General features: G+C 36.3%; 1 protein-coding gene across 2 annotated transcripts in view; it reads right to left on the bottom strand.

Moving 5' to 3' along the window:
- Nucleotides 1-1,020: 1,020 nt before the first annotated feature.
- Nucleotides 1,021-16,513, bottom strand: part of LOC139729747 (protein NDRG3-like) — a 45,438-nt gene continuing 29,945 nt past the window's right edge. For both annotated transcript variants that reach the window (XM_071640682.1, XM_071640681.1), the window contains 5 exons: nt 15,930-16,007; nt 14,456-14,559; nt 13,654-13,771; nt 12,372-12,507; nt 1,021-1,185 (listed from right to left, as the gene is read on the bottom strand). In XM_071640682.1, the coding sequence (XP_071496783.1) occupies nt 1,094-1,185; nt 12,372-12,507; nt 13,654-13,771; nt 14,456-14,559; nt 15,930-16,007 (528 nt within the window). In that variant the 3' untranslated portion in view covers nt 1,021-1,093. The remainder of the gene's footprint in view (nt 1,186-12,371; nt 12,508-13,653; nt 13,772-14,455; nt 14,560-15,929; nt 16,008-16,513) is intronic.

Raw genomic sequence — 16,513 nt, forward strand, 5'->3', positions numbered from 1 at the left:
ATTTACTGAGACATTTCACCATTAGCGAAAAAGAAGCTCATGTTTGGTCAACCCTGTCCAGTTTTATGCAAAATGCAATATTTTCTCGACACAAATTGTCCCATTTGATTCAATCCTCACTGTGTGATCTTAAGAGCATTCCACAGAAACTATTGTACCAAAAATGACAATTGATGCAAGTTGACAACAGGGTATCTTACAGTTAAAGAGAGAGAGAGGTTTATGAAACAAGCTACAGAAAAAAGTCCTGACAATTTGATGCACACACTATCTTTCCTCCTTTCATTTTTCCATACAGCATGCTAACATGCCTTCGCTGACTATCTATGGTTGTGTACATACATGTGTATGGTGCACAGCCCAAAGCACAAACATATGTGTGCCCCTGCATTTGACATTTATTTTGCAGTTGATTGATGTGTAGTGCATAATTCACAGCTATTCACTGATGTATATATAATGTTTGTTTGTTTTTTCTACATCAAATGCATAAAATTGAGCAGAATGTACATCAGCAAGAAAAAAAAAAAGCAACAACCCCAAAATACACAACAAACACATAAATAGAGTCCAGCAGTGGGTGTAGATTTGCAGCAAAGCACTCTGCAAATTGGCAATACTCCATTATGAATACATAATTGATTTATAGTACACATGAATTGGCCTTCATCTCAGGAAGGGTAGGAGTTGATCTCACAGAGAAGCGGTCGGGCCTTCAAGTCTGGTACTGAAGGTTCAACTACAGTGTGTACATATGTGATTGCAGGAATACGTATGTACATGTGGCTTTTTTTGAAATTATTTGAAAAGGAGCAAGGGGGGGGGGGGAGAGGAGGAAGGAACCATTAAATGGCTCTCCAAAGAGTCAAAGATCTATCTGGAATGTGACTGACACCAATGTATGAAGTACCATTTTTACACGCTGCACGACCATTGTAGTGACATAAACAAAAGGGCGGGGCTATGTAAAGCAAAGGGCAGACTGTTAATTTTTATTTTTTTATGAGGGGGGGGGGGAGAGGAGGAGGCATGTCACAGTATGAATATTATATGGTGCTCAGCTGGTTGCTCGGCAACCCTCAAACGACGACAGTTACACCATCACTGGCTCTGGGGCTCCTGTCTTGCTTGTTGGGGCTGGGGGTTCCATGCTCCTGGCTGGGTGGTTGACTCGCACCTTTAGCACTGGAGAGAGAAAGAATCCAGGGATATTAAGGGGGCAATGAGGAACACGGTTTCAGTCACAGACGTACAAAAGAAGTGTAACAAATAAAGCTGGGTATTGTTGCATGAAAGGATGCAATCAAACATAAGTCAGAAAATCAAACATAATCCAGGTATCAGCCAATCAGAATTGAGTATTCAGAGACTTATGTTTGATTTTCTGACTTACCATGGTATGCCTGATCTCAACTTCTATGCAACAGGGCCCTGAAGTAGTTAGACTAAGAGCAACTATACAAACAACTTAGGCTGGTAAATAGTATCTATTCTTTTCCTGCTTTGTGGAGACATTTCCATGAAAAGAAAGCACCAATATCATCAGTTGGCTCAGTCTCATTTTTTCTTGTTTCTCTGACTTACTTTGTCATCCAAACAATCTGCCTTACATTCTTCTAGATTTGCATAGATTAAGGAGCATTTCCTCGCAAAAAAAAAAAGAAGAATATGAAAAAAAAGCATATCTATCCACAACTAGGCTAAAAACAGATACTCTCACAAACCTTTTGAATCTTTCAAAGTTTAATTGGCTTTAGCTTACTCTTTTGGACAATAAAATTATTCTCTCTTCTTTATCAATCACTCCCAAATGTGCAACTATTACATTGCAATTATAAATTTAAGTCTTATCATTTTCCTGAAGGGGAATCGTAGACCAGTTAAAAGTATTCACAAGTCTGAAAAGAAAGATTACTCTTTTATAAGCACAGAAGTGAACATTTGATCCAAGTCAGAAAAAGAAAAATAGGAAAATTATTAAAATTCTGAAGATTTGCTAATTTTTGCCACACAGTTCTTAGATGATATGAATATTCATAAGAGTGAGCTGATGTTATCACCTGACAATTTTACTGTATTGATTGTATTCAAAAAATGACAAAAATTCAATTTCTCTGCCATGCAAGTGTAAAAAAATACATTATTCCTTGCTGATTAAGTTCAAAATAATGATCAGTCACACATATCAGGATCTGATACTGGGACATTTAAAAAAAAAACCAAACAAATTGAAATTTTCAGATTTTGAGTATGAACTATTTGGCAAACAATATGGGGCACTCAAATCATCAATGCACTCAATTGCATATTAATATTGAATGCTCAAGAAGTGTTCTGAATTCCAAATTTTTGTCAGCTTTTGATCTAACGTTCATTGTTGTGCTCATAAAATTTTCCTCTTTCCCCATCAGATCAACTTTTAATTGCTCTGGAATTCTCCTTTAATATATGTCCATCCTATCAATATTCCAGTGTTTAGCAATAGTTATCAATATAACCACAAGTTGTAATACTCTATGTTCTCAAACTCCACAATGCAGCGAGTGTCAGTGATGCATGTTTGCTATTAAATGATAAAATGGCTGTCAGTAGAATTCTACTCTAAATTCTACCGCAGTTGCCGAGTATCTATCCACTTATGTGTAAAGATGAAACTGAAAGGGATCATATCTCAGTTCTAAGAAAAGAAAACAATCCTACAAAAACTCATACTGGGCCACTTGAAGAGGGATTGGCTTGGTCTAACAATCAAATGAGCACATGCTTATCCTTGTCAAGTCTACAGAAATACTAAAAAGAAAAGAAAAAACAGAGAAACACCAGCACTAACTCTAAGCATGATTAAAGAAACTATGACATGAAAATGCATGTGGACTTGTGCTGATTCATCATACCCTCAGCATCATTTATGTGGCTAAATGAATATCTGGATATGTGCCATAAATTTTAATACATGTCTTCTACTATTTTTCTTCAGATTACACCCACAAAACAAAACTTCCAGAATCAAGATTCTGTGAATTACATCATCGGTTAAACATCACTTCAGTACTAACATAACAAAAGACATTGGAATGCATCTTTCCCTAAACTGAGAATAACTTGTGTGTTTCCATGTTACTAATAATATGATTAACAAAATACACTGCAGGGCAACATGCAAATCATGCTCAGTCTAAGGCAAGAAGCAATCCAATGTCTTTCATTATTCACATTAGTACTCATTGACAGAATCTTAGTTTGGAAGGGATTTTTGTTTTTATTTCATTTTATCATTTACTTTTTGTGGCTATATCAGAGTAATTTGAAGAAAAATAGCACCAAAAATTATAAAACATTTGGCACATACTTTGATAGTGTTTAAGTCACGTAATTGAAGATCACTGTGTCAAGAATCAATACAAATCAACATGCATTTGTATTGCATAGTCCCTTTAAGAGCTGCTATGCATACTTTCTTGAGAAGTAATGTTTCCTTGCCTTAGACTCTGAACCTGAGAGCAAGACTCTTGTCTTGATGGAAATACTTTCCACTCCAAACTTGGCAAAACAAAATTTATCACTCGCAGAGAGTAGCCATGACAAGTTTTGCACAAAAGGATTAGGGAAATTGAACAAATGCTGTGAAAGCCACAAGACCGTGAATGCTAGGGACCAAGAAAAAACATTTGGTCACATGAGCTTGAAAGGACTTGCAAAGAATTTGAGCCCTCATGAATAAGGGCTCTAAATTTGTACACGCAAGCACAGGCTGCTTCTCAGGAGCCTTGGCCTTATATTGTCTGTTCTTCTATCATCATTTGTATTGCATTAAATTTTGCAAATAAATGAAATAAAACAATATTTTTGAATTTGTTCGATAATGTAAATGAACAAAAAAAGAAAAAAAGAAGAAGAAAGATTTGTCTTAACTTTGTACAACTGAACCAATATCTTCTGTCTTGGTGAATGACTAGACTGCGTCATAAAGTAAATATACATCTATGACAAATTTTGAAACCAACATCTTTGAAGAAAAAGAACGAAACTAGAAATGTCGCTATGGCAACTGATATGCCTCCACCATATCATATTACTCTCCCATAGGTCTGTAGCACACATTGACTGTGTGAGACGACATCTGGCAACACTTCATGGTACAGTAGCGGCATTTCAAAAAAACACTAAACCAAGATAGAAATCAGTCATAAAACAAATAGAGCCCAAGGTTCCCATGGCATGCCATTTTTCAATGAGTCATCTATATCAGTTATCAAATATCTTTGTCCAATTTCCTTCAATCCTTTGCTTCATTACTTTTTTCCACTATTGAACACACAGGTTCTTTTAGCGTACACATCTTCCAATCAGCATGAGGTTATGATTATGTGAACAGATGCTTGATTTTTTTTGCACTACAATATTCTTCCACACACTACCAAAGGTGTGAAAGGTGGATTTTGAATTGCTCTAAAACTTGAGGCACATAAAACTACATTCTACAGTATGATAAATGTCTACCGATATTACAGGTTAAAATACATGTATTAGTATACATCTTGTATACATCTTGTATACATTAGTAAACATACATATTATCAAGTAATGCAGCACTAAATAGCTTGCAATCTATATAGTGTCATGCAGTCAGCGTATAATCAAAAACAGCATCACAGTCAACAGGCAATAAACAAAAAACAACAAAGAAATGAAACATGACAAACATACATGTACATGGAAATGATGGATAAAAAATATTCATAACTTAAAATGCAGTACATTCTGAAGAAGGCAAACAATCATTGATGCATTTGCAAGATACTATGAGCATGCTAATATAAAAAACAAAACAAACACAAAACAAACCCAATAATTCACAAGGGAAGAAATCATTCCAAGGTTAAATCAACATGCAAAAAATAAACCTTCATAAACTTAAAGAGAATTATGGAAATAATACATAAACATAAATATATTGAAATATTCTGTGATGGAATTTTGATATGCATTGATAAAATTATACTCAAAGACTTTATGTGGGAGATAATAGAGAAGTATGTCCTTTTCTCTTTAGCTTCGTATGGCTGATAAGCATGCATGAATGGTCAATGATCAACTGTTTCTTGGTATCTCTTTTCAAAAGCAGACTGGTATATACTTTTACCCTGGAAATAATATCTTTTCCCTAGTTCTGTTTTTCATTACCCTTACATCCAAATTTTAACCCAAGGGAATTCCAGTCTGAAATTTTGTGCATGCTTGGCATACCTTTACATATAATCTATATGTGTGTATAAATATTAGTTTTTCCTGATCATTATTGTCTTTTCATCTAAATCAAGTGCAACATGGAAGAGTGCATTGGAAGCCTTTAACTTGTATCACCAAAAGTATGCATACATATTACTAATAAGCTCCTGCTTTTCGGAGTTATTAAGCTGGACAAAAGGGGATAATAGCAAGTACGGCAACCCAATTTAAACTATATGATTATTTCTTCAAGAAACACATCAAAGTGCCTGACACTAAAGGTATTTGACTGCTAGTTGCTTATTCTCCTACATTCTCTATCTGGGAATTCTTGATTTTGATTGGCTGTTGAGTATTGTTGCCATGGTAGTTACCATTGGATGGCAAAGTTACCACAATAGTAACTTTTATGCAATGGGCCCCTGATCTACCAATAATGCAAGTCACCGCACACTGCTCATTTGTACAGCACTCCACACTTAATACTACAGTGTCTTTATCAATCCATTTTTCCCAAAAGGCAATCTCTTGCTAGTTTGCTTTTTCTAGTATCATTCTATTTCTATTTGTAATAGCATGTGTCGTTTGAAAGCTTTTTAATCTCTGTAAATGAAAGAAGTATGCAAGTATTTAGGGAACTTTTTAAAAAACTTCAGATATTCAATACACATAATATGCAGACCATTATGACATGTAGGCATGTCTATTTGTTTCTTTGTTTGGCTGTTTGTTTTTTTCTAATCAGTGGCGGATCCAGGAGGGGGCGCAATTGGGCGCACGCCCCCCTTTATTTTTCGTTAAATCAAAAGAAATAAAAAGAAAGGGGGGGGGCACATGCACCCCCTTTAATTTTGTAAAGGCGCCCCCTCTTTACAGAATTCCTGGATCCGCCCCTGCTAATGATTCCCACCTGGTTATTTCTCGATGCTGGTATATCATAAAGTTAATTTTGGATCAAGCATGGGTACAAATCACCAACAGGGGGAAATATTCTAAATCTATGGTTCCTACTTTAAAGGAAGGAGGGAAATCACAAAACTGAGGAAATTTCAGACTTTTAAATATGATGTACCCATACATCAGAACAACATTGAAGTCCACATTATATCTGTTAACTTGTGAACATATAACTACAATCTATCAAACTACGGGAGAACACTGGGAAAGTGTAACAGATGTGGTTTCAATATGGTCATAAATAACACAATATCAATAAAGCATGCTGTGAAAGTTTCATTAGGTAAACTCAATGCAAAAACAAAAGTTAAGTTTGGTTTTTGTTTGTTTTGTTTTTTTCTTTTAAATAAAAAAAGCTAAGTCAACTTAATTAATGGAGTGACAAATAAGAGTGAAAGAAACAAAATAATAGCTGGCGAAGCCATTCACTGTCATGACAGAAATCAGGCAAAAATAAAGTGTTCACTTACGATCAACTACACAATACCACAATCAGTACCAACCATCAAGATTTTTTAAAACAAGGAAGAAAAAGAGAATGAGAGATGGCCAGAAGATTATTTGACTATGATCTACTAGATGTGAACATCATGTGATCTACATTCTCTCAAAGTTCATTCAGTCATGCTAGTTCTCTTGACAACATGCAAGAAGCTATGACTGTATCACTTCAAACAGTCTACAGACACAGAAAACCAAATACATGTTGTATCATCTTCCTGTCCTTTGCATTAGTTTCAGAACATCTTTCAGACATGTCCTTCATATCAAGTGACTTTTCCAAACTTTGTGAAAGTTTGCTTGGAAGATTCAATGCACTCAGGCCATTTTAGTGTCTGCAAATACAAGTCTGCCACACCCATTTTTAAAATGTGTACAATGTTGCTGTAATTCATAGTCCCATATCAACTTATTTGTGTATGGCAAAATCATATTTTTCACATACTGGTAAAATTAGCAGATATGAGTACTGATCAAAGAGATATTGGCAAAATTGTAATACTTTAGAAATGTGTAATTATTGCTTGTTTCTTATTAACAATCTTGAGAGAAAATTTTAGACACCTGTTTGTTTTTTCCTTCTTTTTTGGTATTCCACTGTTATGACGAAATGTTCCAATAATACAGATAAAACAATGATTTAGAAAGGATATCAATCTTTAGTAACTTTACTAGAAGACACAAACATTCTCAATACTGATCTCAAACTGATTTATGAACATCATGAAATTTCATTACTAATGAAAAATACACAGGAATAATGACACCAAATAGATGAAAGATGATTTTAAATACAAAATATGAAGACAGAAAAACAAATCCCACCTGAAATGCGGGATTTCTACTTTTGCTCACTGAATATTATGATATATGTTTAGGGAATAAGTCATTACTTTATCCTTAAAGGATATATCAAATGGTCTGGTTCAAGTCACATACTTTTTTAGCAAAAGCATGTATCAACCTAGCAACCTGTAGGGGTCATGTGACCATCATAGTTTTCTGCAGCATTGTTTTGTGGCACACATACGACTAGACGTGTTTACACAACAGACAGACATTATTGTACAAACATGGCACAAACGAGAAAGAAGCGTTTCACATAATGGTAGACACAAACAGACAGTGAAAGAGAAAGTTAAAAAAAAAAATCACAATTTCATACAAAGAATTCTAGTACTGAACAGAGATAAAAGTGAAGGCACTTCTGATTTGAAGAGTAATTTCTACAGCTGCAAAATGCACATGAAATCTCAACTAAAACTTTAATGGCAACAAAATATCTGTATGCACGTGTTTGACATATTCACATATTCTATATTATCAGGTGCCTAATATTGTCTTGTTTAGTTGTTTCTTTTTTTTTTGGTTAAACTTTGTCAATCTTTTGCTGAAGAAGTGCTTGACACATCTCACTAGAGTGCTATATTATATATATATCCATGGAGGGTGTGTTAAGTCTATTCAAACTGGTCCAGGACTACGTTGTACAAATTGTAGGTGCACAGTACCATCATAGTGACAGCCAATGATTGTAAAAGGGATAATTATCCCTCATATTACTCTCTCTTTCCATAAAAGGAAATGTGCATGAATCAATATTCTTACGCATAGTTTTGATTTTTCTTGTTTTGTTTTGTTTTTGTGGGTTTTTTTTTTTTGGGGGGGGGGAATGGGAAAAAGCAATATTTGTTGCATCCTCAAAATTTTCATCCGATGGGAAAACCAATGCATTGTGAAGAATTTATTATTCAACAATTACAAAAATTGTTTCATATGGCAGCAACTGACAAGAAAGTTAGCGAGAAAGGTACAGCCTTCAGAAGATGCCTCAGCTGGAAAAACAAACAAAACCAAAAACATAAATGAAGTTTAATAGTCCTGAACAGTTTGATATGACTTCTGGTTGACATATGTGATGCTGTTTGTATGTGCAGAGGAGTATATTGTGGGAATATAACAAGGAATTCATATGTCCTGATTCCTGAATTTACCAGAAGAGATAACTTAAATCAATGAAAGTCAGCTGGTGAATGAACATTGGGTAATGTATGCGATGTCACATGTGAATTGTCGTAAAAGGATGTGCAGTTAAGTGACAAAAAGGGGTGATAACTACATTTGATATTCATTTCATTTGGAATTTATAGACCACACTAATACTCAGTAGGTATTAGGTTCAGGTATGTATTTGCAGAACACTATTACAGTCTGTTTTTTGTTGTTGTTGCATTTTTCAGGGTATAAAGTATAATCAACTAAAGGAAAGGATATCAAGCTACAATCAACCTCTAATTTCATTCCATTCTGCTAAGAAAGGAGGAAAAAAAATGCATGCGAGTTGGATTTTTTTTCTCTAGCTAGACTATCGGAAAAGTATACATATAGATATGATGATGATGATGTATTTACGATTTCACCCAAGGCACTGTTTAAACAGATCCCATGCATTCCGAGAGAGAAGCCGTGAACGTAAAAAGAGATGACATGATTTCATGAATAAAAGTCTGAATGGCGGGGGATAAAGCTAGATGGGGAGGGAATTTGAAGACGCTGCAATTCAAAAGGACAACTGAACATGTTAAAGTACTCTCTTCTAAAGCAGCTACTACTGAAGACAGCTGGCAACAGAAACCTTTGAATTCACCTCCTACAAAACCACCAAGAAGTCACTTAGCTCAAAAATTAACCAAAGTATCAATTCAAGATTGAAAGAGAAAGAGAGATACACAAAATATTCTTATGTTTAAAAACATTTGTGGTTAAGTTCTCAATGTATCTACTGTACCTTTTTTGATATTTGTGAATACTACAACAAACCGCAGATTATTCACTTGCTTTTTCTTGAGAACTTCAATTTTCACAACTAAGTACGATGCAGATATCAGAGCAAACCTAAACAATGATTTCACTGCTATGACCTAGCAAACTTTGCCAAACTGGATCTCATATTATAAAATATTAGAATTCATTGTTCCAAACAAAGGGGGATGTTAAACAAATTATGCCGTCACATTTTGGCCAAATCAGTTCCATGAATGCAGAACATTTGCTTTGGGATTTTGAAATTATTTTTCAATCATTTTTTTTTCCAATCAATTTTTCAATTTCTGTTTAATGAAACTGCTCAATATTTCATCACATTTTGAGTTTGTCTCATTAATCCAGTCTTATATATTACTCACAATACTGTAATTCTCTTAGTTTTGTACACATTTCTTTTTTCATACCACAATAAAGGAAGTTTAAGGCTTCAATACACAAGCAACATCATGCTCCATTGCAAACTGTTTAAACTGTTTCAAAAGCTACGAAAACATTCTGAAGGGACTTCTTGGCAGTTTTGAAGCAGGTAGTCATATATGTTAGTAAAGTGGGAGGAGAATCATGAGGAAAGACAGACACACACAACCCTAAATCTACATGGTCCCAAACATTTGGTGCAGAATTTCATGAGAGTGCAATTGTTTCATGGCGTTTTTTCCCATACCGCCCAGCATGATGAATGGCCCCACAGAAAGGTCAAGACACACATTTCATCACAGATAACAGCATTTATATGAGCATAACATTTATATATTTCAGAGCCAGCCTTACTTAAGCCCATTAAGAAAAAATTCCTTGTTTTCCTCCTTTTGGAACATGCACATGTTCCATACTCATTTCACAACAATGTCAAACAGAACTCTTTTCTTATCATTTACTCTCCAAAACCCAAAAATTAAAAACTAATTCCAAATATATCTGCCTTGACTGTGTTTCTGCTTTTCTTGTCTTGAAATATCAAGATTAGAAGAACCTTTACCATATCACCACAAACAATCCTCCACCATTTTTGATTATCATTGTTATTATTATAATTCTTTTTTAAGGGGGGGGGGGGGGGAGTCTATTTTCAAGATAGAACATTTGGGCGCATCATAACCCCACAGCAGACATAATGGGGAGAAAGGGCTGGGCTAACATGTACGCTTTGGGCATGAATGATGCATTTACACAAACAGCTGAGAAACATACTTTGGAAAGCAAAGCATACACTCTTTTAAAAGAAAAGAGAGGCTTTATGAGGTCCCAATAACACACAATTTTTGTGCACACCAAACTACAATAAAAAAAATGCTTTGTACTATACTATAGTATGACAGTAGCCAGAGGTTTGTTGCCTTTTTTGTTGTTGTTGTTTTGACACAAAAGCAATTCAATAAAGATATTACTGAGAATAATATCAATAAAAAAAAAAAGATTAATAGATTGATATAACCAAGGTATGCATATCTTGGGGCAAGTTGTAATATTGCAATATAGATCAATAACCTCATGTGTATGACAGTGGTGGATATGCATGATTAGCACATGAATAAAGAAATAGATAAATGGTACTAGACAGGTAGCTTCCTCCACACACTGCTACCACTTCCCCCAGTTCTGTGAGCCACTTGTGGTACAATACTCTTTTAGATATTGCATTTCAGCATCACAAATGTAACATTTACTGGATCAGTTCTACCTTTCTTTTACCCATACATACCAAGTGGTCAGAGAAAATGAAAAAAAAAAAAAAATGTGTTCCTCATTGCTTAATCAAAAGTTAGAGCTATAATATTCTTATTTTTTTTTTAATCATAGACCAGTTTCAAAACTGAAAATTGCTACAAAAAGCAAAGGCTTGGAAAGACTTTCACCCCCAAAGTTTAGAGAGTATGTAGAATATTTATTCAAAGTAGGTGATGTCCTAATTAAGATCCTGTACAAGGATTGTTTAGACTGCCAAAAATTTGAGAAATTCTTTTATTTCCAAATAAATTGTTAAAACACAGGAACCATTCACACTAACATGCACATGTGCATTTAGTAAAAGAAACATCAAAAGCCTATTTATTGTGCTCTCTATGAAATGATAACTGATATGCTCTTTTACGAGTTATGATTTTGATAATCTTAGTACCAGGCTTTGCTCTCAAGGTCTTATCAGTGGTATTATTCTCATTTCTATGCTTTAATTTCCCAGAGTTTGCCTGCATCTCCTATGACAGTATTGTACACCAAACAGTGCTTACAGAATACTTGGAATGGTTTGAATCTCCCCGAGGTATTTATTCATAGAATACTCCTGCAAACCAACCAATATTTCACTCCCCCCCCCCCCCCCCCCCCCCAATCCTCCATCCCCTCGCAAACACTACTGTTACCTCCGTAGAATGTTACAGCCCACATGCCCACTCGCTACGGGCAACTAAATCTTACTCTGGCACAAGTAAAATGATTGGGCACTTGCTTGCTCTATAGGTATGGGCACAATGTTTGTTTTAAAATACAGGACTCTTGACCCCTCCCCCTCCAAAAAAAAAAAAAAAAGGGCACACTTGCTTTAGAGGTACATGTACTGGCAAAATGTCTGTTTCTAAATACAGGGCTCTTGTTCCCATCCCTCCCCCCCCCCCCCCCCCCCCCCCCCCCCCCCCAAAAAAGAAACAAAAATAACAATTTTGCGATATATTTGCTTGCTTTAGAGATACGGGCAACAATGTCTGTTTTAGTATTTAAGTACAGGGCTCTTGTTCCCCCCTCCCTAAGGAGAAAGAAAGGAAAAAAAATGGTAGGCAGGTGAAATATCTTCTGGCCTACCCCACCCTCTTGCTTGGTATGGCAAAGACACAGGACCCAGGTCCCCAGGGTTGACTTACCATATCCCTGTCCCTGGAGGAAGAGTCTGATGGACTCAGCCAGCTTGGCAGGCTGCTCCTCTAGGATCATCCCTCCACAGTCGGCTACCTTCATCCACTGGGAGCGGCTGGGGTCCATTCGACCATTCATCTCAACCTGCGTGGGGGGGGGGGGGGGGGGGTAGTATTGCAGATAAAAGGGGAAAATACAGGAGAAATTACTCTCTCTCATACGAATGTGTCTCTGTGAGAGGCAGATGACAAAATATGTGGATTGTGTGATGATATCAACAAGACTATGAATAATTCAAATATTATTATGTTATGATGATTATAATTACAATCAATATCATTGTTTATTGCATAGGTTTATACCTTTATCATTACAATTGCTGACAGTAATTCAGATATATCAGTAATAGTATTGTTCGTAATCACAATAATGTCATGACATAGAAGGGAGAAATAACTCCTGCAAAACACAAGCACTTCTCATTTTGATAACAGCCCAGTAAATCCTTCAAATTTCAGTCTAACTAGTTAAAGCCACTTATATAATGAATATGAATAAGCAGCAGTATGTGGTCCCCTGTATGTTTTCCATTGCCATCTATGGCAAAATTCTAGCAGAGATAGACACTTGGCTATTTTGCTACAGCCTCTCATGGCAATAGAATGGCATGATGTTGTTATAAATTTTTACTTTTGACAGCAAAATATCCTACAATGCTTTTAACACAACATTAACAAAATGCATCTATCAACCTCCTAATAGAGGTTTTTGCTGCCAAAGAATAGCCACGAGTTATCTCATTTTTCAAAATAGCCCAACAAAACCCATTTTCTTCTTGGTTTGCAAATTTCGACGACAACCTGGTTTTGAATGTATACCAACCGGGGTCACAGAATACTTATGCATACTCTTTTTTCCCCCTCAACTTTCAGCTAATCTATTCTCTTCACCCCACGACTCTACAATTCCTTTCAGAATTCTCTGCTACAAACTCTCTACCACTTTCTCTAAATCAGTTCTGCTCACAGCTACTCTACAGCCAAAAAAAAAAAATGTTCCTTTTTCTCCACCTTTGCATTTATCACATTTCACCTCTCACTTTTTCTCTCAGAAGCTCTTGGCTACTTTTTCTTGTCGTTCCATTAGGAACTAATTTACAGCAAAAGAATCCCCCTTTCCCCTCTACTTTCTACCCACCTTCCCTCTGTTATTCTTATGGTCCTTTTAAAGCCTATACCACAAAGTGTTACATAACACCTTCTGTCTGAAGAACATCTTCTTTGTACTCACCGAATCATTGACATGCGGTGAATTTGCCCCTACTATGAGAATGGAGTGGGCCTTGATGAAGCGAGTGTTCTTCTGCTTGTTCTTGTCCAGTTCGCGCTTGATGTTCAGATCTGATCGTCTACAGCGTTCATTGAAAAAAAGAAAAAAGAAAAAGGAGTCAGAGGCTACCTGTCTGGAAATCTTTGTTTCTTGTCACACAAGTTCAAATTCTCCATCAAACAAGAAGTAGCTGTTTGGCTTGGGGCTTTGTTTGTTTTTGCTGGCTTTTTATCGTTTATTTCATTTTTTATTTAGTCACATACTACTTCCTTGTACTGCGGGAAATCTCTTGGTTAAAATGACTTCTTTCCCATTGTCTCTTCCAGCAATACACCTCCCTCGTTCACCCAACACCTTTTAATAATCAAAGAAGGCAGATGGTGTCATAAATGTTTACTGAAATGCCCGTGCACACATTTCCTTCCATACCTATTCAGCAGAACATGAGCTTGCTTTTTTTTTTGTCAAGTCAGGGGGCTCACAAGTTTTGTAGCAAACAACACATTCACCTCGCCTGCCTACACTACATATAGTCTTCCCTAACAAAAGAGAATCAAATTTTTGCATTATGGCATAGTGTGTGTTACACACGTTCTTTTCATGTCAACAGGTGTTTTGGGTCATTTTGTGTTTGAGCCCTCTATAGGCATGGCATGGTACGGTATGGCATGCTTTTGGAGCACATCAGGGAGTGGTCCACTTCTGGCTTGGTATGGCACAGTACCCTTAAGGAGAGCGAGCCCTTGAATGCACCCATACTTACTTGATGTACGAGTTGACAAAGAGTGAGAGATTGAAGGCGTTGACATTCTTGGCCAGGTTTTCTCTGAACAGAGACACCAGCTCATGATGTGTTTCCATCGTCCGCTGACATATAAAGAAAAAGAGAAGGCAACAATTAAAGCTCACTATCATTAGCCGATTGCAACTCCAACACTGTAAGCCCCCTGGGACAGGTAAAACATTTCTTCCTCCTTTAAAGATAATACAAAGTTATGGTACCTCAAAAGTTTCCTTGAATTTCCTTGTCTTAGTTTGTGTTTCAGGTTAAAGTATCTTTCATATAACTAACACTGTGAGACTTACTCGCCCGAAAGTGCTCTCATGTCTTAGTAATCATGCAATAATGGTTTCGTACCAGAGCCGTAAGAATCAATATACAGTACACGTATTGTACGAAACCATTACTGCATGCATGATAACTGCAGCCCCAGCAGCCCCATACGCATAGCTAACTGTGACCAGCAGCCCCATACGCATAGCTAAATGGGGCTGCGCATTGTAGCATTCAGGATCACGACAGACGTAGTATCGTGAGTAAATATCAACTTAAAATCCAAACATTTCTTCAATTTGAAGACTCACCAGTTAAGTTGAATTATTGAAAACAGGCTTTGGGCAACATTTGGTTCTGCCAATAGTCCCTTTTTGTTCGAATTGATGACTGAATGTGACTCGGTCGAGAGGACCTTGGGAGAGCTACACTGAATCGACGGCCAGCGCATGCGCACACAGACATCTTTAATATCCGTTCTTGGATTTGAAATTTGCGCTGACCGTAAATTCAGTGTAGCTCTCCTAAGGTCCTCTCGACCGAGTCACATTTAGTCATCAATTCGAACAGAAAGGGACTATTGGCAGAACCAAACGTTGCCCGAAGCCTGTTTTCAATACTTCAACTTAACTGGCGAGTCTTCAAATTGAAGAAATTTTTGGATTTTAAGTTGATATTTACCCGCGATACTACGTCTGTCGTAATACTGAATGCTACAATGCGCAGCCCCATTACGCTATGCGTATGGGGCTGCTGGTCACAGTTAATTGCATGATAACTAAGACATGAGAGCACTTTGGGTTGAGTAAGTCTCACAGTGTTAGTTATATGAAAGGTACTTTAACCTGAAACACAAACTAAGACAAGGAAATTCAGGGAAATTTTTGAGGTACCAAAACTTTATATTATCTTTAAATTCATTCCTGTCATGAAAATAAACCCTGATGGTAAAAGGAAAAAGATGAAAGACAAAACCCTGTTTGCACTGTGAACAAGTGCTGAACACATATTAGGACACAAAGAAATGTATACACTGCAGCTCTCTTCAGTAGTAAAATGAAGGAAGACATTTACTTGGGGTTGTGGGCCAGGATATGAAACAATTCCATCACTAAACTGAACAAAAAATACCCAAAACACAAAAACACAACAAAACAAACTTTATTGCACAATATGAACATACCTTCCCAAAGTAGTGCCAGAGAAGGTATTCCTGTGTGTAGCTGGTCATTCCATTCTTCTTGAGATAGTATGCAGATACCTGCAGATAAAGACAGCAAGCAAACAAAAGAATTATCTACACTGAAGTCTTCACCTCAACATATACATACTTTTCATTGTACTTACTTGCCACTGGACTATTATGAAGGAATCAATGCTATGGCAATCAGAACTCAACAAAAACTAATGAGCAATCTGTCCAGATATTCATTGAGACAGGCTTAATTAATGACACACAATTCACAAAACTGTGTGACTAGTTACATTTGTGATAAAAATTGTGATAACAAAGAACACTGCGACAGAATGAGAAGTGATTATCAACCCTTATTAGGAAGTACAGGCAATGATTATCTATTTTGGAGAGGATCTATATTTTATTTACACTTAGGAAGGTAATATTTCTTTGCATTTGCAAGTACTGCCACGGAAGCCAGCAAGGAAATCAGCTCATTAGTAAGGAAATCCCTCAAAAGGGTTAATTATTCTTTGTGTGTTTATGTTGTGTGAGTGTTTTTGTATGTTTATATGTGTTTATACTGACAT

Source organism: Diadema antillarum, unplaced genomic scaffold (assembly GCF_040938485.1).
Source record: "Diadema antillarum isolate AM-2024a unplaced genomic scaffold, OU_Dant_1.0 seq00000263_RagTag, whole genome shotgun sequence".
Taxonomy (NCBI): domain Eukaryota; kingdom Metazoa; phylum Echinodermata; class Echinoidea; order Diadematoida; family Diadematidae; genus Diadema; species Diadema antillarum.